This window comes from Schistocerca gregaria, chromosome 9, assembly GCF_023897955.1.
Source record: "Schistocerca gregaria isolate iqSchGreg1 chromosome 9, iqSchGreg1.2, whole genome shotgun sequence".
In the NCBI taxonomy this organism is placed as follows: Eukaryota; Metazoa; Arthropoda; class Insecta; order Orthoptera; family Acrididae; genus Schistocerca; species Schistocerca gregaria.
The window spans coordinates 146,193,006-146,217,218 of NC_064928.1; the positions used below are offsets into that span (position 1 = coordinate 146,193,006).

At 40.3% G+C, this 24,213-nt stretch overlaps 2 protein-coding genes across 4 annotated transcripts in view; one reads left to right on the plus strand and one right to left on the minus strand.

Moving 5' to 3' along the window:
- The window catches only part of LOC126292231 (centrosomal protein of 164 kDa), a 625,143-nt gene that overhangs the window by 298,830 nt on the left and 302,100 nt on the right, over positions 1-24,213 (minus strand). The window lies entirely within an intron of this gene.
- LOC126292233 (cell cycle control protein 50A) lies at positions 8,624-10,639 on the plus strand. Its single transcript, XM_049986108.1, has one exon. It carries the CDS (start codon positions 9,007-9,009, stop codon positions 10,102-10,104), a length of 1,098 nt encoding a protein of 365 aa, XP_049842065.1. The 5' UTR covers positions 8,624-9,006; the 3' UTR covers positions 10,105-10,639.

The following is a 24,213-nucleotide window of genomic DNA, read 5'->3' on the forward strand; positions in this document are numbered from 1 at the left end:
GTGTGTGTGTGTGTGTGTGACTGCCATGAGGACAACCGGCACTGTCAGATATTTTACCGGGTAGAACGAATTGGGCAGGATTCGTTCATTCCGTGTTGCCGCCTGGGCAGCTAATTACGTGAGTAGTGGCTTCAAGGTCGGGAAAGTAGAGAAGGGCCGGGAGAGATGTATTGCAGACCGTACGCCCCACCACACCGCATCCGAGTGTAGCCAATAGCAGAGGCTCAGGCGGCAGTGAATGCCCCGTAATGGGCGGACAACGATGCTCATGTCATTCCACTTACGACAGATCAGTGGAATGACCACCTCGTTAGCTGCAGGCTCAACAATGACCACAAACAGCAAATTCTCTTGGATGCAAAACGGTCCAGACCACATAACCATGAAAAAAAAAAAAAAATATCGCAACACCGAGAGAGGGTTGTGCGACACAAACGAAAGTAGGCAGGCGTGTTTCTACATCTTAAAGAAGATTATTCATATTTCGCGTCGGTCGCATAAGAGTGGCGCTAGTACCGTCATTATCATGCAAATCAGGTTTGCTCTATATAAACACTCGAACGGCCGTGAGCGTAAGATACCTTTGAGATTCGACGTGGTGAGTTGATATTAATGAATAATGCTTTTAAGGCGGCAATGGCGCCGTTATCAACATCTCACTGAGTTTGAACTAAGTTCTGTAATATGGCTACGAGAAGCTCGATATTGCTTCTGCGTTATTGTAGAAAGACTTGGCAGGAATGTAGCCACGGTACATGACTGCTGGGAGCGGTACATCTACATCTACATCCATACTCCGCAAGCCACCTGACGGTGTGTGGCGGAGGGTACCCTGAGTACCTCTATCGGTTCTCCCTTCTATTCCAGTCTCGTATTGTACGTGGAAAGAAGGATTGTCGGTATGCTTCTGTGTGGGCTCTAATCTCTCTGATTTTATCCTCATGGTCTCTTCGCGAGATATACGTAGGAGGGAGAAATATACTGCTTGACTCTTCGGTGAAGGTATGTTCTCGAAACTTTAACAAAAGCCCGTACAGAGCTACTGAGCGTCTCTCCTGCAGAGTCTTCCACTGGAGTTTATCTATCATCTCCGTAATGCTTTCGCGATTACTAAATGATCCTGTAACGAAGCGCGCTGCTCTCCGTTGGATCTTCCCTATCTCTTCTATCAACCCTATCTGGTACGGATCCCAGACTGCTGAGCAGTATTCAAGCAGTGGGCGAGCATGCGTACTGTAACCTATTTCCTTTGTTTTCGGATTGCATTTCCTTAGGATTCTTCCAATGAATCTCAGTCTGGCATCTGCTTTACCGACGATCAACTATATATGATCATTCCATTTTAAATCACTCCTAATGCGTACTCCCAGATAATTTATGGAATTAACTGCTTCCAATTGCTGACCTGCTATTTTGTAGCTAAATGATAAGGGAACTATCTTTCTATATATTCGCAGTACATCACACTTGTCTACATTGAGATTCGATTGCCTTTCCGTGCACCATGCGTCAATTCGCTGCAGATCCTCCTGCATTTCAGTACAATTTTCCATTGTTGCAACCTCTCGATACACCACAGCATCATCTGCAAAAAGCCTCAGTGAACTTCCGATGTCATCCACAAGCTCATTTATGTATATTGTCAACAGCAACGGTCCTATGACACTCCCCTGCGGCACACCTGAAATCACTTTTACTTCGGAAGACTTCTCTCCATTGAGAATGACATGCTGCGTAGTCGCGAGAATATACGGTTGCAGGAAGAGCGGTCTCCGGATGGCCACGTGGCACCATATAAAAGGACGACCATCGGGTTCGGTGTGGGGCTCTGCAGCAGTTGGCACCACAGCGACACAATGAACTGTTACAAATCGATTACTTCAAGGACAGCTCCGAGACAGACGACCTGCACCGTGCATTCCACTGACCTCAAACCATCGCCATCTGCGACTTCAGTGGTGCCAAGCGAAAGCTCATTGGAGGGAAGAAGAAATCTGGTTCTGCCTCGGTGCCTGTGATGGCCGTGTATAACACTACTGGCCATTAAAATTGCTACACCACGAAGATGACGTTCTACAGACGCGAAATTTAACCGACAGGAAGAAGACGCTGTGATATGCAAATGATTAGCTTTTCAGAGCATTCACACAGGTTGGCGCCGGTGGCGACACCTACAACGTGCAGACATGAGGAAAGTTTCCAACCGATTTCTCATACACAAACAGCAGTTGACCGGCGTTGCCTGGTGAAACGTTGTTGTGATGCCTCGTGTAAGGAGGAGAAATGCGTACCATCACCTTTCCGACTTTGATAATGGTCGGATTGTAGCCTATCGCGATTGCGGTTTATCTTATCGCGACATTGCTGCTCGCGTTGTTCGAGATCTAATGACTGTTAGCAGAATATGGAATCGGTGGGTTCAGGAGGGTAATACAGAACGCCGTGCTGGATTCCAACGGCCTCGTATAACTAGCAGTCGAGATGACAGGCATTTTATACACATGGGTGTTATGCATCGTGCAGCCACGTCTCGATCCCTGAGTCAACAGATGGGGACGTTTGCAAGACAACAACCATCTGCACGAACAGTTCGACAACGTTTGCAGCAGCATGTACTATCAGCTCGGAGACTGTGGCTGCGGTTACCCTTGACGTTGCATCACAGACAGGAGCGCCTACGATGGTATACTCAACGACGAACCTGGGTGCACGAATGGCAAAACGTCATTTTTTCGCATGAATCCTGGTACTGTTTACAGCATCATGTTGGTCGCATCACTGTTTGGCGACATCGCGGGGAACGCACATTGGAAGCGTGTATTCGTCATTGCCGTACTGGCGTATCATCTGGCGTGATGGTATGGGGTACCATTGATTACACGTGTCGGTCACCTCTTGTTCGCGTTGCCGGCACTTTTGAACAGTGGCCGTTACATTTCAGACATGTTACGACCCGTGGTCCCACCCTTCATTCGATCCTTGCGAAACCCTACATTTCAGCAGGATAATACACGACTGCATGTTGTACGTCCTGTAAGGGCCTTTTTGGATACAGAAAGTGTTCGACTGCTGCCTTGGCCAGCATATTCTCCAGACCTCTCACCAATTGAAAACGTCTGGTCAATGGTGGACGAGCAACAGGCTCGTCACAATACACTACTCACTACTCTTGATGAACTGTGGTATCGTGTTGAAGCTGCATGGGCAGCTGTACCTGTACACGCGATCCAAGCTCTGTTTGACTCAATGCGCAGGCGCATCAAGGCCGTTTTTACGGCCAGAGGTGGTTGATCTGGGCACTGATTTCTCAGGATCTATGCACCCAAATTGCGTGAAAACGTAATAACATGTCAGTTCTGGTATAATATATTTGTCCAACGAATACCCGTTTATCATCGGCATTTCTTCTTGGTGTAGCAACTTTTATGGCCAGTAGTGTAGATGGAGGCCAGATGCAACCAACCTGTCTGCGTGGTACACACACAGGAGTCACACCTTGAGGGTCAGGGATGCGAGTTCGTATGTCAGTCTGGTGATTTGACCTGTTATGCTGCCATTCATGAACAGCATTACAGGGTCCCTTTTCCAACGGGACAACACTAGCCCACATACCGATGATTGTAACCCAACATGCTCTACAGAGCATGGCCTGTTCATCACCAGATCTTCCTACAATCGAGCACATATGGACATTACATTTCAACTGCTTATCTACCGCTTACGTTAACCTGTGAACTTGCAATGTTAAACACGTATAAAGTGTGGTCCATTGATCGTGACTGGGCCAAATATCGCACGAAATAAGCGTCAAACGAAAAACTACAAACAACGAAACTTGTCTAGCTTGAAGGGGGAAGCCAGATGGCGCTATAGTTGCCCCGCTAGATGGCGCAGCCATAGGTCAAACGAATGTCAACTGTGTTTTTTTTTTTTTTTTTTTTTTTTTTTTTAATAGGAACCCCCATTTTTATTACATATTCGTGTAGTACATAAAGAAATATAAATGTTTTAGTTGGACCACTTTTTTCGCTTTGGGATAGATGGCGCTGTAATAGTCACAAACATATGGCTCACAATTTTAGACGAAGAATTGGTAACAGGTAGGTTTTTTAAATTAAAATACAGAACGCAGGTACGTTTGAACATTTTATTCCGGTTTTTCCAATGTGATACATGTACCTTTGTGAACTTATCATTTCTGAGAACGCATGCTGTTACAGCGTGATTACCTGTAAATACCACATTAATGCAATAAATGCTCTAAATGATGTCTGTCAACCTCAATGCATTTGGCAATACGTGTAACGACATTCCTCTCAACAGCACGTAGTTCGCCTTCCGTAATGTTCACACATGCATCGACAATGCGCTGACGCATATTGTCAGGCGGTGTCGGTGGATAACGATAGCAAATATCCTTCAATTTACCCCACAGAAAGAAATCCGGGGACGTTAGACCCGGTGAACGTGCGGGCCATGGTATGGTGCTTCGACGACCAATCTACCTGTCATGAAACATGCTATTCAATACCGCTTCAACCGCACTCGAGCTATATGTCGGACATCCATCATGTTGGAAGTACATCGCCATTCTGTCATGCAGTGAAACATCTTGTAGTAACATCGGTCCAACTAAAACATTCATATTTCTTTAGGTACCATACGAATATGTAATAAAAAATGGGGGCTCCTATTTAAAAAAACGCACTTCATATGCGTTTGACCTACGGCAGCGCCATCTAGCGGGCCAACCATAGCGCCATCTGCTTTCCCCCTTCAAGCTAGACAAGTTTCGTTCTTTGTAGTTTTTTCGTTTGGTGCTTATTTCGTGATATATTTGGCCCGCCCACTATCAATGGACCATCCTGTAGACAAATGTATTCCGGAAATTTCAGTACCCTACATTATTGCTTTTTGGTGTTGTGACTTTTTCCGACAGTATATTTCACATTAAAGTGCAATAAATCTAATTAATATCAGTTTTATTTTCAGAATTAATAATGCAACTGTGAAACTTCCTTGCGTGAAAAGTAACAGTGGTTTGTATAAAACGGAGGTCTACCTCTACGCACAGACCACAAGCCACTTTACAGTGCATGGCGGAATATACATGGCAGCAGTATTATCGATTTTCTGTCCTATTCCTTTCGTGTGTTATTTGTGTGTGTCTGTACGCGGTCTAATCGTTCCTATGTCTTCCTCGTGATCCGTACCGTAGTTACACGACGGTGTGAACATAATGGTTCAAATGGCTCTGAGCACTATGAGACTCAACATCTGAGGTCATCAGCCCGCTAGAACTTAGAACTACTAAAACCTAACTAATCTAAGGACATCACATACATCCATGCCCGAGGCAGGACTCGAACCTGATGCCGTAGCGGTCGCGCGGTTCCAGACTGAAGCGCCTAGAAACGCTCGGACACACCGGCCAGCGAACATAATGGTCACACAGTCACTTCGATCATAGGTCCCCAAAACTTACCCAGCGTTAACTACGTCATCTCTCTTCCGAGGCTTGTCATTGCATTTCCACGAGCATTTGTGTTATACTTTCTTACAGGCTTTACCGACGTGTTACGGCGCTAGCAGCGCGTCTCTGAATTCGTCCCGTGCCTGCTTCCTCGCCTATCTCATGATGGGGCCTCCATTAATTATGTGAGCTTATAATGGGGCGTGGACTAAGGATCCCGCAGAATCTCACCAAATCTCATTAAAGGAGGGGTGGGGATCAACTAAAATTTCACATCAACTTTTTAATTCCGAGAATATACATTATTGTAACCCACCAGACTTAATGGCCTCTCTGAACTGAACGTTTTACACGTTAGCATCTCCGATGTTCTGCCCCTCTTGAAACAGTGCCGCACAAGTGTCAAATTTCATTCGGGGTTTTCTCTGGATGATGTGACGGACGGCAGCACATACAGCAGCAACAAGAAGGAAGCAAGGGGTCGCAGGAAATAGAATCGCAAATGAACTGCACAAAAATACTGTCTGAAAGAAGCTGCATAAATATTCAGATGTCAAAGTGTTGCAAAGATTGGCAATTTGCTTTAAATGTTCAGAAATGTAAAATTGTGCACATCACATAACGAAAAAACTTTGTATCCTACGACTATAATGTTAATGAGTCGCCACTGGAATCAGTCATTTCATACAAAGACCTGGTGTAACACTTACTAGAAATAAGACAAAGGCTCAGTCTATGTAAAGTAGGTGGCACATTTCTTTTCATTGATAGGATACTGTGAAAAAGGCAGTCTACAAGGGAGGCTGGCTACAAATCACTCCTGCAACCCACCCTAAAAATGTTTCAAGTGTCCCGTGTCGAATAGGTCTAACAGGGGATACTGAACGTATCCAGAGAAGGGCAGCACGAATGGTCCAGGTTAGTTTGAACAGTGGGAAAGTGTCACAGAGATACTGAATTGGCAGGCACTTCAGGATAGTTTCCGTCTATCCCGAGAAAGTCTTTTAACAAAGTTTCAAGAACCGGTTTTAAAAAGATGATTCTAGGAATATATTACAATACCCTGCTTATCGCACCCACAAAGATCGTGACGATAAGATTATATTATTTACGGCAGCGAGACATTAAAGCAATCATTTTTCCCGTGTTTCATCCCAGAAAAGAACGGGAAAAAGCTCTTACAACTAATACAGTGGGACGTATCTTCCGCCATACACGTCACGGTGATTGTCTCCTATCCTTTTCAACGTAAAATTAGAAAATATGACTGACCACTACTCCCTAGATGGCAATGGGGCAATAACTGGAAGAAGAAGAATATGCTGTTTTGAGGTTTGCAAACGACATAGTCCTTCTAGCAACAGATGAGAAAGAAATACAGGTTATAGTGGATGCCGCTGAAGCTAAAGGAACTAGATATGAATACAAAGACAACAAAAGTTATGGCACTAGGAGGAAATAAAGGGGTAAAGATAAAGCTGAATAGAGAAATGTGTAAAGCTTTAAATACCTATGGAGCAGTTTAGCAACCGACTGGTAAGCGGTACTGGAATTAAAAGCAGGATAGCAATGACGAAAGAGGTTTTTTGTAAGAAAAGAAGAGTTTTCTGCAACAATATGGACAAAGCTTCGCCGGCCGTTGTGGACGAGCGTTTCTAGGCGCTTCAGTCCGGAACCGCGCTGCTGCTACGGTCGTAGGTTCGAATCCTGCCTCGGGCATGGATGTATGTGATGTCCTCAGGTTTAAGTGGTTCTAAGTCTAGGGCATTAGTGACCTCAGATGTTAAGTCCCATAGTGCTCACAGCCATTCGAACCACTTTTTTTTTCCCCCTACAAAACTTCGAGGAAAAGACCAATTAAGACCTCTGTTACCATAGCAGATGTCCAGTAGACAGACCCACCAACAACGCAAACGGGCGGTAAACCCGATTTATTGAGTTTTATTTTGGATTTCCAACAAAGATTCGTGGCCATCAAGTTGACTGTTTTTGCTGCATGGCTGAGATGTTCGCATTTCCCAGTATTAACAGCCGTTGTAGCACCAGTAGCACAAAATATGTAGACACTGGGACAAGAGACACCCAATATGCATTGTAACTTGTAAATAGTATACGTCTCGCGAGGGTGCCTTAGTAACACGAGCAAAATCGTATCCAGAATCTAGAGTTAGTGGACGGGGGTTTCGAGGGAAACTAGTTTTAGTTTCGCCATGGACGAAATTGTTTTGAAATTCACGTATAATGGCTCTGGATATAACGATCAATTGCCGTTATCCATTACCTGTTTCGGCTTTCTGCAAACTGACGCTGAATTAATACGGCTGGTATGCGTCTTGCGGGTCAGGAAGTGAGGTCGGTTTCTGAAAAAGTTTTTCTAGCAGGGCTGCAGCTTTCTAACCCTGCCCCTACGACATTAATGACGAAATCGTTCGTGGAGGTTTTACGGGACAAAAAATTCGCAATTAACTAGAATTATTTCAAAAAAGTGTTGCCTATAGTCGGAAGCTAAAATTCTTTGAAGTAACATAATGGCACAACAAACTGCGCCGCATCACGTGTTCCAGCCTTGCGGGTCTTTTCAGTAGGAGCGCAAGAAACCGTAATCCATTACTGACGCTGCAAGCTTACCCTAGTACTTTATATTCGATGTATAAAATTATATGTGCTTGATCTACGTGACTACGTTTCTTTTTTTTTTTTCCTAATACCTGTCATACCAGCAGTACTATTGCATTGTTTGTTTCAACACTGGCAGAAAAAGCAAACTCAGGTCAAATCAACGCACACCGACTGCACTTCCACTTTTTCCTATTTGTAAAGCGACGTCAGTGAGACTCATCCATCGACGTTCAGATCGTCAATCAACAGGTCAGCAAAAGACTTGAATAAAGGCAAATGCTAGTATTTGGCGTTCGCTAATAACGCACTACTGGCTTTTCGGTTATAAATGTTGTACGCTGGGATAAATTAGGCGCGATAACTAGCACTCCGTAATCAAGAACGGAGTTACATTCCTGCTCAACATCTACCGATGATTGCCGATCTTTAGTTATTAGCCGGCAGCAAACCTGCGCTGCTGCTTAAGATGTAGGGACAGCTGTATGCTGCCCCCCACCCTATCGGCGATATTGACGTCAGAACCGCGGCAGCCATTGCGCATGCGCATAAGAGTGAGGTCGCGTCAGTCGAAGGGAGGCGTTGCAAGGTAACGTGAATGCCGTGCTGCCGAATGCATGCCAGTATCGTGTTTACCTCCCGTGCTAGATTCGAATAGAACCAAGTGACAGGAATCGTTCTTAGTGCTCAATTTAGTACGGACGCGTGTGAATGTGTTTGCCACAAGATCAGAAAGGGAAACAGTAGTTTGCCAAATCTGGCCTGGGGCCAAGGTGAAAGCACTTGCGTGCAGTGACAAACAATTGCTGCGTTGTTCCCACTGTTCTGGCTACAACGTCGCCTGTGCCACAGACCGTGAAGGTAACGTGGAATTTACCTCTCTGAGTTAAAGTACGCAGCACAGCACGGACCCACCCATGATGACTAATATCGACGAGGCGGTTGTGAAGTCTAAGCGACCTGCAGACAGCGCCTTCAAACAGCAACGGTTGGCAGCATGGCAGCCGATATTGACAGCCGGGACAGTGCTACCAACGTTCTTCGTCATCGGCATAGCCTTCATCCCTGTCGGTATAGGTCTGCTGCACTTTTCGTACGAAGTAAAGGAATTCACACTCGATTACACCGAGTGTAAGGAGTACCTGCCGGACAAGCGAGTACACGGCTCAGAAAGATGCTCCGACGTCATCGACAAGAACCGGACGTGCATCTGTCAGGAGGACTTCACACTCACCGAAGAATTCGCCGGCAAGGTGTACATGTACTACGGGCTGTCCAATTTCTACCAGAACCACCGGCGGTACGTAAAGTCGCGTGACGACAACCAGCTGTTGGGCCAACTCGATCAGCCTCCCTCCAAGGACTGCAGCCCGTACGATTACACGAACGACACTACCAACAAAATGCCTATAGCCCCCTGCGGTGCTATCGCCAACTCACTCTTCAGTGATAAACTGACGATTCTTTCACACCGGATGGACAATCAGGAAGTCCCAATGCTGCGCAAGGGAATCGCCTGGCCGTCTGACAAGCAAATCAAATTTCGCAACCCACCTGCACCCAACGGAAACTTGTCTGCAGCCTTCCAGGGTTACGCTAAACCCCTCCGCTGGGCTAAACCCGTCTACGAGCTCGACCCCGACGACCCGGAGAACAACGGTTTCCAGAATGAGGACCTCATTGTGTGGATGAGAACTGCAGCCTTGCCAGAGTTCAGGAAGCTCTACCGGCTCGTCAACCATAATGCAACCGGTTACGTCGATGGACTACCTCGTGGTAACTACACTCTAAGGGTTCAATACAACTACCAAGTAAACGCCTTTAATGGCACCAAATACATGATATTGTCAACCACGTCGCTACTAGGTGGGAAAAATCCGTTTCTTGGCATTGCCTACATAGTCGTAGGATCCGTCTGCCTTTTCCTGGGCATAGTGTTCCTGTTCATCCATGTAAAATGTGGGAAGAGCACCTCGGAGATGATAAACGTAAATCCCAGGACTCCGTATCAGTAGGTGTAATGTGGACAGCAACATAATTTTCTGTAAAACAGAAGATCTCATTGATGTTTCTGTGTGTGCGAGTTTTTTTCCTACGCGGTGGTGCTAGCAAAGCTTTAGCAGTTTCAGGAGGCCTTTCAGTTTTTAGTAACTCGATTACAGTGCTCTGTTTGTGTACAAAAGCAACAGCCTCTTAATGAAATTTGATTTCATGTAATTAGGTGCAAAGTCCATTTATTTGCTAGAGTGTTTAAATAATGTTGAATGTTAATAATTCTTCGCTACCTCGCCCGCATCTAATATGTGTTATTCGTGTTATGCACAGCATTCTGTGATAGACATATGCAAGATTGAGAGCTTTTATTTCTCAACCAAAGTATTTAATTTTACTACAGAAGTATTGAGTATTATATGGTTTGTATATATGAGAGACTGCTCTGTGCAGCAATGTTGCATTTGGAAGTGAAATTTAATGTTTCTAAATTCTGATAGTGTATTTTTGTTTTATATATTTGTGAATACTTGTTGGAAATATAAAACAATGCCACAAGCCATGTGTTATCTCTCTTGGTTCTTTCTCATTTTTCCTTTATGAGACTTATACAGGTCAATGAGACTACTGTGCTGAAATTGCCAAATAATTATGGTATTTGCAATGAGTTACAAAGTCTTAAGTCATACTCACTGAGCCTACATAAGATATTCCCACTGAATAAGATTTACATCAACTGACTGAATGCACTTAAGTTACGAATAACTGAATACTACTTGTGGATTTCTTTACAATTAAACTTATTATTTTTTTACGTCCATCTTATGTTGTTTTTCATAAGAACAGGGAAATTTCTGATTACCTTAATATTTTTACCAATAATTTACACAATTCATTATATGGCAGACTACATGCATCAGATGTTAACTAGTTCTGGTTTACTAGTATTTTAAAGTAAAACCTGAATACTGTATTTTCGTGTATGCATATTCTTGATGTGACAGATGTTTATGATCTGTGGTTAAATTGTTTATTTGCAGCAGCACTGTGCTCTCTTGTCATCACTTTTAGAAGAAGACGCAGTACCTTCAGTTTACTGCATGTTATTTGCAATGTTATGAATTAACGAGTACAGAATAATGCAGATGAAGTCAAATATCTAAACAAGGGTTTCCCATTACTAGCATTCAGGGAACACACTTTTTTTTTCAGTAGTGTCTACACTCATTGTACTCAATGGATGGTTTACCAGTAACTGTTTTCTAAAGTGACTTGTTTCATACTTATGATTTCAAAATATTAATTGTAGTTGTGGAATGTTATTCTGTTGAAAAGCTATTTATTTTTATTTTGAGTGAGCCTTATTGTGCTGATGCCATGGCCTTGCATTGCTTTTAATGAATTATATGAGTCCCTTTTCAACTCTTATAAACTCGGTGCTAATACTTTCTGTAGAAGTATGTGTATTATTTTGGTATCGTGTGTGTGTGTGTCACTACACTTCTAGTAATAGTAAGACATCTTTATTAATGAATTTTGCTTCTCTTTTAGCTATAGTTAAACTTGAAATAAGTAACCATTGTACACATGTGATATAATTCAGATATTATTATTTAAATTACTTAAAAAGCTGTTCATCACAAGGTCAAGAACGTCTGAGGTAGGTGATACAGCTGCTTTCTTTGAGGAATCTGTTTATACAAAGTTGGCATGGAATTTCCCAACATACCTGAACTAACTTTTCCAGTATGTAAACCACCGCCAGTGTTCTCTGAAATCAGGTACGTTGCATAAATAGTTAGTATGGAGTAGTGGATAAAAACAGAAGCTGAATTGTGTAAGAGAAAGAGTTATGTTTTCTTAGATGCTTTTTTGTTAATATAATATGTGATGAATTAAGATACAATGAGTATACCTTACCACTTATAATTGGTTGCTAGTGTACTTTGCAAAATTAGCCTTCACTAGATGCTTCTGTCTGTTAATGCATAACCTTACACATACTCCTCCATAATGTGATTTACATAACACAGTGCAGTGTGTGAATGGGTATAAATGATGATCAGCAGGAAACTGATTATAGAATCAAAAGTAGCCCATGAAAAGCTTGTCACACTTTCAGAAGAAAATAACCAATTCGATTAAGTGTCTTTTGTACAAAATGTGATGTTTTTCTTGAAATTATTCTCAGTACTGAGAGTGGGTATTTTCTGCATTTTAGTATAGTCATCACCCTTTTCCTCATGGCCCTGTGATTAATTTTATGCACAGATACACATCTTCTACCACCAAAGAACGCAGGTGTATGTCCCACAACACCTGAGAATGTTGATAAATTCTTGAAGTGTGTCATGCTATTACAGCATTTGATATCTGCCTTTTTAAAGTTTATGAGCATGCTTGTAGATTCAGAATAATATAATTTATGATTTGAGTGCATTTCCGAAAAAGGTGGAGCATACACATCCAAGTTTCTGAACAATAACAACCTAGTAGAGAATGCCTGGTACCTGCATTATTTACCCTTTTCTCATTTTCAATTCAAAGGATGCTATGTGGGAAATGCCTGCACACAATTCTGTATGAGTCCCAATATCTGTAATATCTATACAACTGGAAGAAATATGTTCTTGAACACACACTCTTAGAATTTCAAAGTAGACTTGTGTGCAACAGATGATTCCTCTTGTAAAATCACCCACTGAAGTTTCTAATGTTAGAATCTGAGTATTTCTTCAATCTAGTTAGTCACACTGCTTGGGCAAAAACTGTAGTAGTTGTGGTTGTCAGTTTGAAGATTGGTTTGATACAGCTCTCCATGCTACTCTACCTTGTGCAACCTTCTTAACTTCAAACAACTACTGCAACTTACATCCCTCTGAGTCTGCTTACAGTATTCATCTCTTGGTCTCACTGTAAAATTTTACTCCCTGTACTTCTCTCTAATACTAAATTGGTAATCCCTTGATGTCTTAGAATGTGTCCTACAAACCAATCCCAATCTCTACTTCGAGTCAGGTTATGCTACAAATTTCTTTTCTCCCTTCTAGCCGTTTAATCTTCAGCATTCTCCTGTAGCACCCCTTTTCAAAAGCTTCAATTCTCTTCTCATGTAAGCTGCTTATCATCCATGTTTCACTTCCATACATGGCTACACTCCAGACAAGTACCTTCAGAAAAGACTTCTTAACACAAATGTAAATTCAATGTTAACAAATTTGTCTTCCCCAAAACTTTTTTGCATCGCCAGTTTCATTTCATATCATCAATTATTTTGCTGCCAAAATAGCAAAACTCATCTGCTGCTTCAAGTGTGTACATTTCCCAACCTAATTCCCTTAGCATCACCTGATTTAATTTGACTACATTCCATTATCCCTGTTTTTCTTTAGTATATGTTCATTTTATATCCTCCTTTCAAGATGCTGTTCAACTGCTCTTCCAAGTCCTTTGCTGTCTGCCACAGAATTACAATGTCACTGTAAATCTCAAAATTTTATTCCTTCTCCCAGAACCTTCTCCACATTTTCTTTGGTTTACTTTACTGCTTGTTCAGTGTACAGAGAAAGGCCACAACCCTGTCTCACCCCCTTCTCAACCACTGCTTCCCTTTCATGCCCCTCAACTCTTATAACTGCTGTATGGTTTCTGTACAATCAGTAAATAGCCTTTTGCTTACTGTATTTTACCCCTGCTACCTTCCGAGAGTATTCCAGTCAACACTGTCAAAAGCTTTATCAAAGTCCACAAATGCTATAAGTGTAGGGGTTGCTTTTCCTTAACCTATCTTCTAAGATAAGTTCTAGGGTCGGTACTGCCTCACATACTCCTACATTTCTCCGGAATCCAAACTGATTTTCCTTGAGATCTTTTCTATCAGTTTTCCCACTCTTCTGTAAAGAATTTGTGTTAGTCTTTTGCAAATGTGACTTATTAAACTGCCAGTTTGGTAATATTCACACATATCAGCACCTGCTTTCTTTAAAATTATTACCTTCTTCTTGAAGTCTGAGGGTATTTCACCTGTCTCATACATCTTTCTCACCAGATGGTAGAGTTTTGTTGTGGTGGCTCTCCCAAGACTAAATGTAGTTCAGACACATCATCTATTCATGGAGCATTTTTTCGACTTTGGTTTTTCAGTGCTCTGTCAAATTCTTCTCTCAGTATCATATCTTCCATCTTGTCTTCATCTATGTCCCCTTCCAGTTCATCTCCGCTATATATTGACCCTCTGTATACTCCTTTCAGCTTTCCCTTCTGTGCTTAGGACTGGTTTTCCATCTGTACACTTGTTTCTCTTTTTTCCAGATGCTTCTTTAATTTTCTTGTAGGCAGTATCTATCTTTTCCCCACTGAGATAATTCACTTCTAAAGCCTTACATTTGTCCTTTAGCCATTTTCCACTTCCTGTCAGTCTCATTCTTTTAGACTTAGTACTCCCTTTCATTTGCTGCATTTTCATATTTTCTTTCATCAATAAATTCAATACCTCCTGGTTTACCTAAGAATTTCTACTAGGCCTTGTCTTTTTACCTATTTGATCCTCTGCTGCCTTCACTATTTCACCTCTCAAAGCTACCTATTTATCTTCCACTGTGTTCCTGTTCCCTGTTCTACTCAATCATTGCCTAACATTCCCTCTGAAACTCTGAACAACCCCTGGTTCTTTCAACTTCCCCATCACCCATGTCCTTAATTTCTGATGTTTTTGCAATTGCTTCAGTTTTAATCTACAGTTTGTAACTGCTCAGAACTGAAGCATACAAATCATTCTCCAGTATAAATCGGATGGTAATTTTTAACAGTGACCACTTTTGTAAACTACCTACATTTCACTCCCAATCAACATGTCTGCCATTTCTTTTGTCCTTATGAAATTTATGCTAAAATATTAGAACAGCTGCTTGTCATTAATTCCTAATCTCATATTCCAACACAGTGGCTTTTTAACATTCTTATATATTTTAGTGTGTCTCCTATGGTATTGGTAAGTGTGCCAGGCATGCAAAATTAATGAGTTACTGTTCCATACGTGTCACAAACTGGAATAAATACGGAGAAAGCTGCTTTCCTATAGGTACTCTAGTTTCCGGAAGTTGCTGACAGATGTACATAAGTGCATTAATCCAGAGGTTGGTTTAAACACCCCCATGCTTTGTTGGTAGTTACAGAATGATCTAAAATTAAACACAAAATCAGAGCAATTGTGCATCTTAATATTTTTTTATCATTATAAGACATTTTCAGTGCTTATCATCACATTAAATGTTACCAGTCTAGGACTGGGCCAGACAGCCCTGTGAGTATTAGTCTTGATGATTCTGCAATGAACCAGTGAGCCACAAATCTAAATAAGGAACCAGTATTTTACATAATGTTACAGATTATTACTGTTTACAAAGAATTAAGTAATTTGCGGGAAGGCACTAAGTGTACAGCAGATTAGTGAAAAGCCCAGAAAATTAAGTGTTATAATAGTATACAGTACAAAATGTTTAAATAAGTGTCCTTCAGTCAAACAAGTAAGTGAATAAGTCACTCTGACAGTCTGCACACATTCCATCTGTTCTTTCCTTTCACGCATGAATTTTGAGGAAAGTGAACATATTCATTGTAGACACACCTCACTAAATGTACTTACAAGCTTTTGGTTAATTAATCAATGATAACTGACTGGTGTTGACAAACGTCATTGGTATGCAAGAAGTCACACCCTGAAAACTACAGATATTACAAATGCAGAGAATTGTTGGTCACAAAATTAAGCAGAAAACTGTCAAATCAAGTTCTTGTCACTTGTGTTATGTATCAAATATCTTAAAATGCTTAGTGCAAAAACAAGAAAACAATTTTCTGTGAATGTGTGTTGTGTTAGCAATTATGGACCATGTGATGCCTGCATTGAAATATATCTTTCATACATAGGTCACTATTTACATTTTAATGTATCTGCTCGTAATGTTGTGTCACACTGTAGTAAGTACAAACCACTCACTATTGCAACATGTACACTATGTAACATGAATGATATGCTTAGATTTTATTTTTTCTACATTATCTCATGACCAATGAATGAGTGTTAGTAGTATCTTCAGTTATATAGGTTTGAGATTTCTTGGACACTAGTGTTCTTTTATTTCCTGGTGATTGCCCGATAATCTACAAGCAAGTTTGTGATAAACAAATATTTGTAAGGAAAAATGCAATTGTTTGCTCTTCACCTTTAAAAAATATAAGTTATTGTTTTCAAGTCCCCAAGAATAATAAACTACTGAACCAGATCTCAACAACATCCTTGATCATACTTTCTTAACCATAAGCATGGAGCATTAGCTGAAGCACTGTTCATCCACAAAAAAATGTCAGGGCATTTCAATAGTAGTTTCCTTGAGATTTCTTTTTCATCTTATTTATTTATATACTTCTTTTAAATACAAGGAGTACTGCTACATTGTGGTGAATGGTTCTGCTGGGTGTATGTGACACAAACACAATGTGGTGCAGAGAAGTGGATTTACAAAAGCAACCCTGTAGAGCAACAGTACAGTCAGCTACCACTAACTGCCAACCTCAGCACTTGTTAGCTGGGCATGTGTAGAAGCATTATGGTTTGTATGAATAAGGTGGTGGTGGATTTGTTGCACTCAACAGCATAATCATCAGCACCCGTACTGGGTGTCAGCATGCAAATCTTGTTTGGGAGGGGGGAGGGCAGAGTGTGGTGATTACATTATTGATGGACTTGCTGCTGCAAGTATGTGTGTTGTATTATACTCTCAATTACGATGTTTAACAAGAAGTGATTGCAAGTGCATAATTCTTTTGGATGTTTACAAATTTTAACGGTATGTATAAAGTGCTGAAAGTAAGAGTGTCAGTAGAAAAAGACACTTTCAGGCCCAAAATGGAGCACCAGTAGTTAACTTCAGCAGGAAGTTTGTCACTTAGTGATTCTGAGGAGGTTACTGGAAAATGAAAATGTAGAGTAAACATGAGTTCATGCAGTGCTGAGGAGAGCTCTTTACAATGATTTCCTGTAAAAACACCTGAACAACATGGTTCCTTAAACCATTTGCAGCTTATCTCTCTCACAGATCCTTTTAAATATAAACTGTACAGAGCCAACTTTCCTTTCCCTACAATTGCAGATTGTTCCGTTGATTTTTCCAATCAAAAGAAGTGACTTGCTGTGCTTCATTCATTCAAAGATTCAATGACAAACTTCCCCATCAAAAGGGAAAATTTAGATACCACTTGACCTAAGTTTTTTACAGGCTGGCACTGCTAAATTTAGCTGTACCATGGGCACAATTACTAGTGCCAAAAATTTGTGCATGTAGGTCATTTTTCAAGGCATATTCAAAGTCAGTGACAACTCTAGCTTGCCATTGCTGTGCGTGGGAAAGGTACCACACAACTAAATAATACGATACCTTTTTATGAAGAGGCAGTTCAACTTAACAAGTAAGATAAATAGGTTTTACTGGTAAACTGCCATGATAAAATGGAAGTACAGTGTGAAATTTCAGAATATGAAACAGTAACATTTGGTAACGTTTTCATTTAGTACAACGAATTTTCTCCTGCATTAACTACAGATTACATGAGAACTTCACCTCGAATATTTTTTTGTTAATGGAAACACTGATAGCATACCTCATAATGGACGGTCACAACGCAATGCACGTCTCTTGCCCATGGGAAAAACACTTTTGTAAATATGCTTTATGCGATCTGACAATGCAACATGTTTCATCCCCATCACTGAAGAAACAAAAAAAAAAAAAATTGTTGTAAGGGGATGGAAAGGCAATCTTTAGAGATTATACATGATTTGTCTGTTCACTTACCTTTTACTCTGACATGACTACTCTTGATCTGTCACTTTGTCTGTGGCCTTTTACTCCACCTCCACTCCTATAACATACTATATCTTGTTTCTTAGAGAACTAAGAAACTGATAAAATAGATACCCAGGTCCCTGCTGTGAAACATGTTATTTCAGTTCATCTCCCAGCAGTAAAGTGTCTAACCATCAGGGATGGAAACTTTCCAATTAATACTTGGATTGCACGATCCTCAAACCATAATAAATACCATTATTTTGAAGCACAAGAAGAGGCAACTTATGATTATTATACTAGTATTTGCATATTATAAAATTGTTATTCTGCTTATTATACAACTGCCAGATAACAACTGAGCAGTCTCCACAACTATGCTACTGGGCAAGAAACAAACTTTGAACACATTTTTTGCTAACAGTAGGTAGGAAGTATGCAAAGTATTTTACGCATGATGCAAGCACCATATCTGGCACTGCAGAGTAACTGATAACCCTGTAGGCAGGTTGAGAGATCTACTCAATACTTCGACCCTTCATTTATGCAACGAGGCAGATGGCATACTACTTTTAACCGGCTTTGTAAAGAAGTCTGAGGAAATCATTCGTGCTACTTAGCATTCAGGCTGGTGTGTCAGCAACAAGTGTTCACAGTGCACACTTCTAACTTATACTGTTCATTTTCGTTCCTTTATATTCTGTGAAGCCCATCAAAAAGGGAACCTTTAGATATATGGGACAAGTAAATCAAACACATCTAATCTGTACACTGTATTAACAAGAAACTATGACTATACTGCTTAAAGCTTTTGTATTTACAACAATTAAGGTCAGCTGATTAAATTACAAAGAAAAATGCTGCCTTTCCAGTTATGCGAAAAAGCTGTGGTGTAGCTTCTACTGGTAGCTTAATATTTATTTACCTGCACTGATACTTCTCAATCAGAATAATTACTTGTATTTTAAATAGTGAGGAATGTACAGTACGTTACTACATGTCATGCAATTTTACAGCAATCACTACAGCTCGCCATATAGTTAACAGAACTTTAGATGAGTTTAGTTGTGAGTTATGTTCTCAACTTTCTTTTGAATAGGTTGAAACTCCCAACTTCTTCATTTATATTAAATGGTAGTTTCTTGATTACCAATGTAGATGATGCAGTACACATACCAAGGACATAAAGGAGAATCAGTGCATCCGTTATAATGAACTTAGCATCACAAGAAGTTTATCTTCCTGTGTTAGTCAAAGATACTTCCGGGTCCTCAGGCATATTTAGGAAAGACCATCTTGCAAGGCAAAATTGAAGACAATAGGTCACAAGGAATAGCAGCAAGTAAATGATTGTATGAAGTAATGAAGATTATTGGCCCACCTCCTCACTTTATATGAAGAAGAACTGAAGATCACTATGGATGGAGACATTTAGTTACTTAAGAAATGAGATCATGACATTCAGCTATGAATAATTCAAATTATGATGAGCATACGTAACTCCATTCTAAACCCTAGACAAGAAGTCAAAGTCTACATGTAAACTGCTTTTGTGTCTTACTGTATTTTGTTAATGTGTATATCACAGTTCAGTTGAACTTGATTTTTACTATCGGCAACAAAACCCATAAAGGAGTAAATGTATTGGGCAGTCAGTGTAAAAACTCCCAAGATCACATCTTATTTATTTTAAGTGCACTGTCCCAGAAGATAATTCCATAAGACAACAGGAAATGAAGTTATACAAAATCAGCTAATACTCTTGTATTTAGGTCAACAGAATGAGAAATGCTTATAAGTTGGACTGAAACAATATTATGAAAAGGACAGTTGCTAATCACCATGTAACAGAGATGCTGACTCACAGATAGGCACAACAAAAAGACCATCACAAAATGAGCTTTTGAGCAACAAGTCCTTTATCAAAAATAGACCACACACACACACACACACACACACACACACACACACAGAAATGCAACTCTCACACAAACCACAGTCTGTGGCAGTTGTAGCCAGACTGCGAGCAGCAGCGCACGATGCCAGAGGCACGGGGTGTAAGGAGGAGGCTAGGGTGGGGAGCATAGGGATAGCAACTCAGCATTTCCGCTATATGGTGAGTAGCAATTATCTTATTCATAATACTGTTACATTCCATCCTGGATTTTCCATTGTTTGATAAGTTGAATTGAGCTTTCTGATTACTGTAGCTTTGTTGTTGACTTGGTTTTAACTTGTCATCCAATTGGACCTCCAAGGAGTTTTATACAGGGTGTTTCATTCAATGTACAACCATTAATGTTTATTTCCAGTGATAGGAGGTCTAATGTCTACTTCTGGTGGTAGAAAGTAATTTTTGCTCATTTGAAATTGCATAATATGAGTTATTTCAAAGTAAAAAAATAGTTTATCAACTGACCAATTCAGATAATGGTGCTCGATACCATTACTGCACTGGATATTGCAATCTGTGCATGATGGGAAGGTTGATACTGAAATGCTTCTATTTCCTGATTAGATGGAATCATTCATGAGTGCATGTAAACTTGCAGAACAATTGACTTTGGAGTGCTCAAGTAGTTATTAATTACATCAACAGCCTCTGCATTATGTCAGAACTGCAGAGAGAGAGAGAGAGAGAGAGAGAGAGAGAGAGAGAGAGAGTGTGTGTGTGTGTGTGTGTGTGTGTGTGTGTGTGTGTGTGTGTGTGTGTGTGTGTGTGTGTGTGTGTGCGCGTGCGCGCGCGCGTGCGCAGTTAGTTCATTCTTAATACTGTCATAGATACATTGGTGATGTGTGTTCTTGCAGTGTTCTGGATGAAATAACTGTAGGTCTTTTTCCTAGTTTTTAGTTCTCTTAAAAGATGATTGCAGTATATTGTCTTCAAGTGTTTGTAGCATTTGTAGAATTGGAGAAAGTTTTGACAATGTGGACTGAAATTCGGAGAGTGGTAAAGATAAGTACAGTGAGTGCAAGGTCATTTACTACTTGTACAGAAATGAGACTGCAGCTACAAGAATAGAAAAAAAAAATGTGAATGGGAGCTGCAGTCGCCAAGAGAATGAGATGGGGTTGTAACAATCACCCATGTTATTCAATCTGTACACTGAGCACACTGTGAAGGAAACCAATGAGAAATTTGGTGCAGGAATTACAGTTAAGCATAAAAAAATAAATCATTGGGTTTGCTGATGAAATTGTAATTTTGTCAGTGATTGCAAATGATTTTGAAGAGCAGTTAAATAGAATGTTCAGTGCTGTGAAAGAGATTAAAAGATGAACATCCACAAAATTAAAACAAGGAAAATGGACACAGTTGAAGTAAATCAGGTAAGTCTGAGAGAAATAGATTAGGAAATGAGACATTAAAAGTATTTCAGAAGATGATGACTAGCTATTCAAAACCAGCATTTCTAAAAAAACGAGGGATCATTTAACATAAATTTAAGTACAATACTAGAAATTATTTTCTGTATGGAAGTGAAATATGGACAAAAGACAATTCAGACAAGAGGAGAATAGAAGTTTTTGAAATGTTCTGATACAAACCAATGCTTAAGATTAAATGGGTAGATTGAATTGAGGAAAAAAGAAATTTACAGTACACATTCTGAAGCATCAATGAGTTGGCAATTTGGCAATGTAAGGAAGTTTTTTTGTGTGTGTGTGTGGGGGGGGGGGGGGAGGGGGGGTTGTACAAACTGCTAGTTGAATATTTTTATCATGAGGAACATAAGAATTTTATGGAGAATCAGTAAGTGTGAAATTATGATCACAACCAGGAAGAAGAGTGTTTAGGAAGCTGATGTGGAGCAAGGATGCCTCTCAAAACTTTCATATTTAATGTACTATGTTCTGTTCATGATGTATGCTTTGGGGATGTGGGCAGGATCGATTCTAGAAGCCATCAAGGGGGTGGGGGGGGGGGGGGGTTGGGGGAATGGAATATGGATTAACAAAAGGAGAGTTAGTTTTTGGTAACTGTTTTGGAGTTCAGGGTAAAAAATGAGTATTAATAAATAATAAGACACCAATTTTAAGTTAAATGATTTTTATTGGTTTAGGTAGTACGCTATTTGCCACTCTTATTCTTTTGTTAAGATGGGTTTGGTATATATTGCAACATAATGCTACATAATTGTATATAAAAAAAAATAATTTGTTGCTGTAATATATTCACTGATTTCTGAAGTCATTTTATCCAGTGCAATATGATATTCCATTAGGGGGGGGGGGGGGGGCTATAGCCCCTTAGGACCCCCCCCCCCCCTTGCTACTGCCCCTGGATGTGGTTAGTGAAAAGAAGAGAGACAAGCAAAATAAAAGCTAGTGAGAAGTGGTATTGGAGTGACAAAGATGGACAAAAAGGGAAAAAGACCAAGAGAATGACCAAAAGACATGTGGCTGGAAGGAGTGAATGCAAAAGAGAGAAGAACAGTGTTTAAAGATGGAGACCAAAGATGGTGGGAAGAGGGAAGACAATGGAGAGGCTTATGTCCCAGATAGGTGTGGCCAGCAGCTGGAAAGTATATGAGATGAAGATGGACGGAGAATTATTGCCACAAGAAGGACCAAGGCAATGTGATGGATGGTAAAAATATATGAGTAGATAACTTAGGTCTCAATGCAACAGTCAAGGGAAAATTATTGAGGCAGCCAGACATTAATCTTTTCCCTTGGTAGGTAAGCACATACAAAAAATTTATTGTAATACAAAAAGATGCATTTAAACTGTGATTTATGGATATGTGAAATATTCTGCATTTTAGGCATTGGGTAGTATCATATGTAAAATATACTATACATGATTTTGACTTACTCTGAAGTGGTACATATACTGAGTAAATAAAGTTGCTGCAAGTGACTTACAAATCACAGCTAAATGATAGCTGCTGTACAAGACAGGTATCCCTACCATGTTAAAAATCTGTGTAATATTGATTTTTAAACCGTTTTCTTGAAAGAAAAACACCTGAATATATTATATTTTTTCCTTTCTCACCCTCCCCTCCCCCTCCACCTTGCCCACAGGTGTGGATGTCCTTGGTTATGTAGTTCACATGGACACCAATTTTCAGTCCCTAGGATATACAGACAGATAATATATATATGGACAGAATGACAAGAAACAAGCAGAAGCTAGTCAATGTGTCCTCTTGTCACCCTTTAATATGAAATTGTTTTATCAGGAAAGTATGAAAGAATGTATCAACATGGATGGGGTTGGGTTGATTTTGTGGAAGAGACCAAACAGTGAGGTCATCGGTCTCATTGGATTAAGGAAGGATGGGGAAGAAAGTCGGCCATGCCCTTTCAAAGGAATCATCCCATGCCTTGCCTCAAGCAATTTAGGGAAATCACGGAAAACCTAAATCAGGATAGCTGGACATGGGATATTAACACAAATGTTACAGTGCTGTGCACAAATGAGTGGGTTTTGGGGAGATGGGTAGTAACAACAGATAGTTTACCATACCGCATGACAAGCTGACCACTGGTGTTATTCTGTCTGCTGTGCCCATTGTGGGTTGTTGTCCTCTGTATTTGATGCTGCCAAACATGCTCTGCCTTGTCATGTCAGTGTTTATTAAACACGCCAGAAAGGAAATATAGAGAAGAATTAGATGAACAATAGTTTTTTAGATACCATATATTAATTTTCCAAAAAAGAGTGATGTGGAAAAAAGTGAGTCTCTATGTGGGGCATTTCTCAGTGTTTCCAACTGCTAGAGAAGACACAGAGGTAACTGAGATCCAGACTGAGCTGAAGTGCCAGGTCCTTGATCTGGTAAATTGGTCAGTCTAAGTAAGGCTTTAGGCAGTTTTTCAGCCTCAGCAAGAAAATAGTGGGCTGCTTGCCTATCTCCATTTCAGAAATACTAACCACAGACACTTACAGATCATACATAACATAATTTACATTATTCACAGATTCTCCCAACTCTGCAACGGAACCTACTATAAGTAAAGAAGAAATAGACTGATGCCATTCTGTCTCCTTGTAATTTTTTATTTAGTGCAAAATTCACATTGATAAAGGAAATGTTTCCAGACTATTTACAAAGAACACATTAGATAAAGCTGTTAATAGATGCAACAATGAAAAGGCAGTGCATTCGTCACTCTTTCTGTAAATTATATGAAAATTTAGATTCAAGAATTGAAAAGTTGAGTTAACTGTGTGGCAAGTAGCACTATTTGCTGTAAAGCTGTAAGACAATACTAATGTACTATAAACAGGACTCACATCAGTATTTACAGATGTACATATTTTCTTTGAAAAGGACA

Bases quoted from the DNA above. Each gene is read 5' to 3' on its own strand.
- LOC126292233 (XM_049986108.1), top strand. From the start codon at position 9,007: ATGATGACTAATATCGACGAGGCGGTTGTGAAGTCTAAGCGACCTGCA.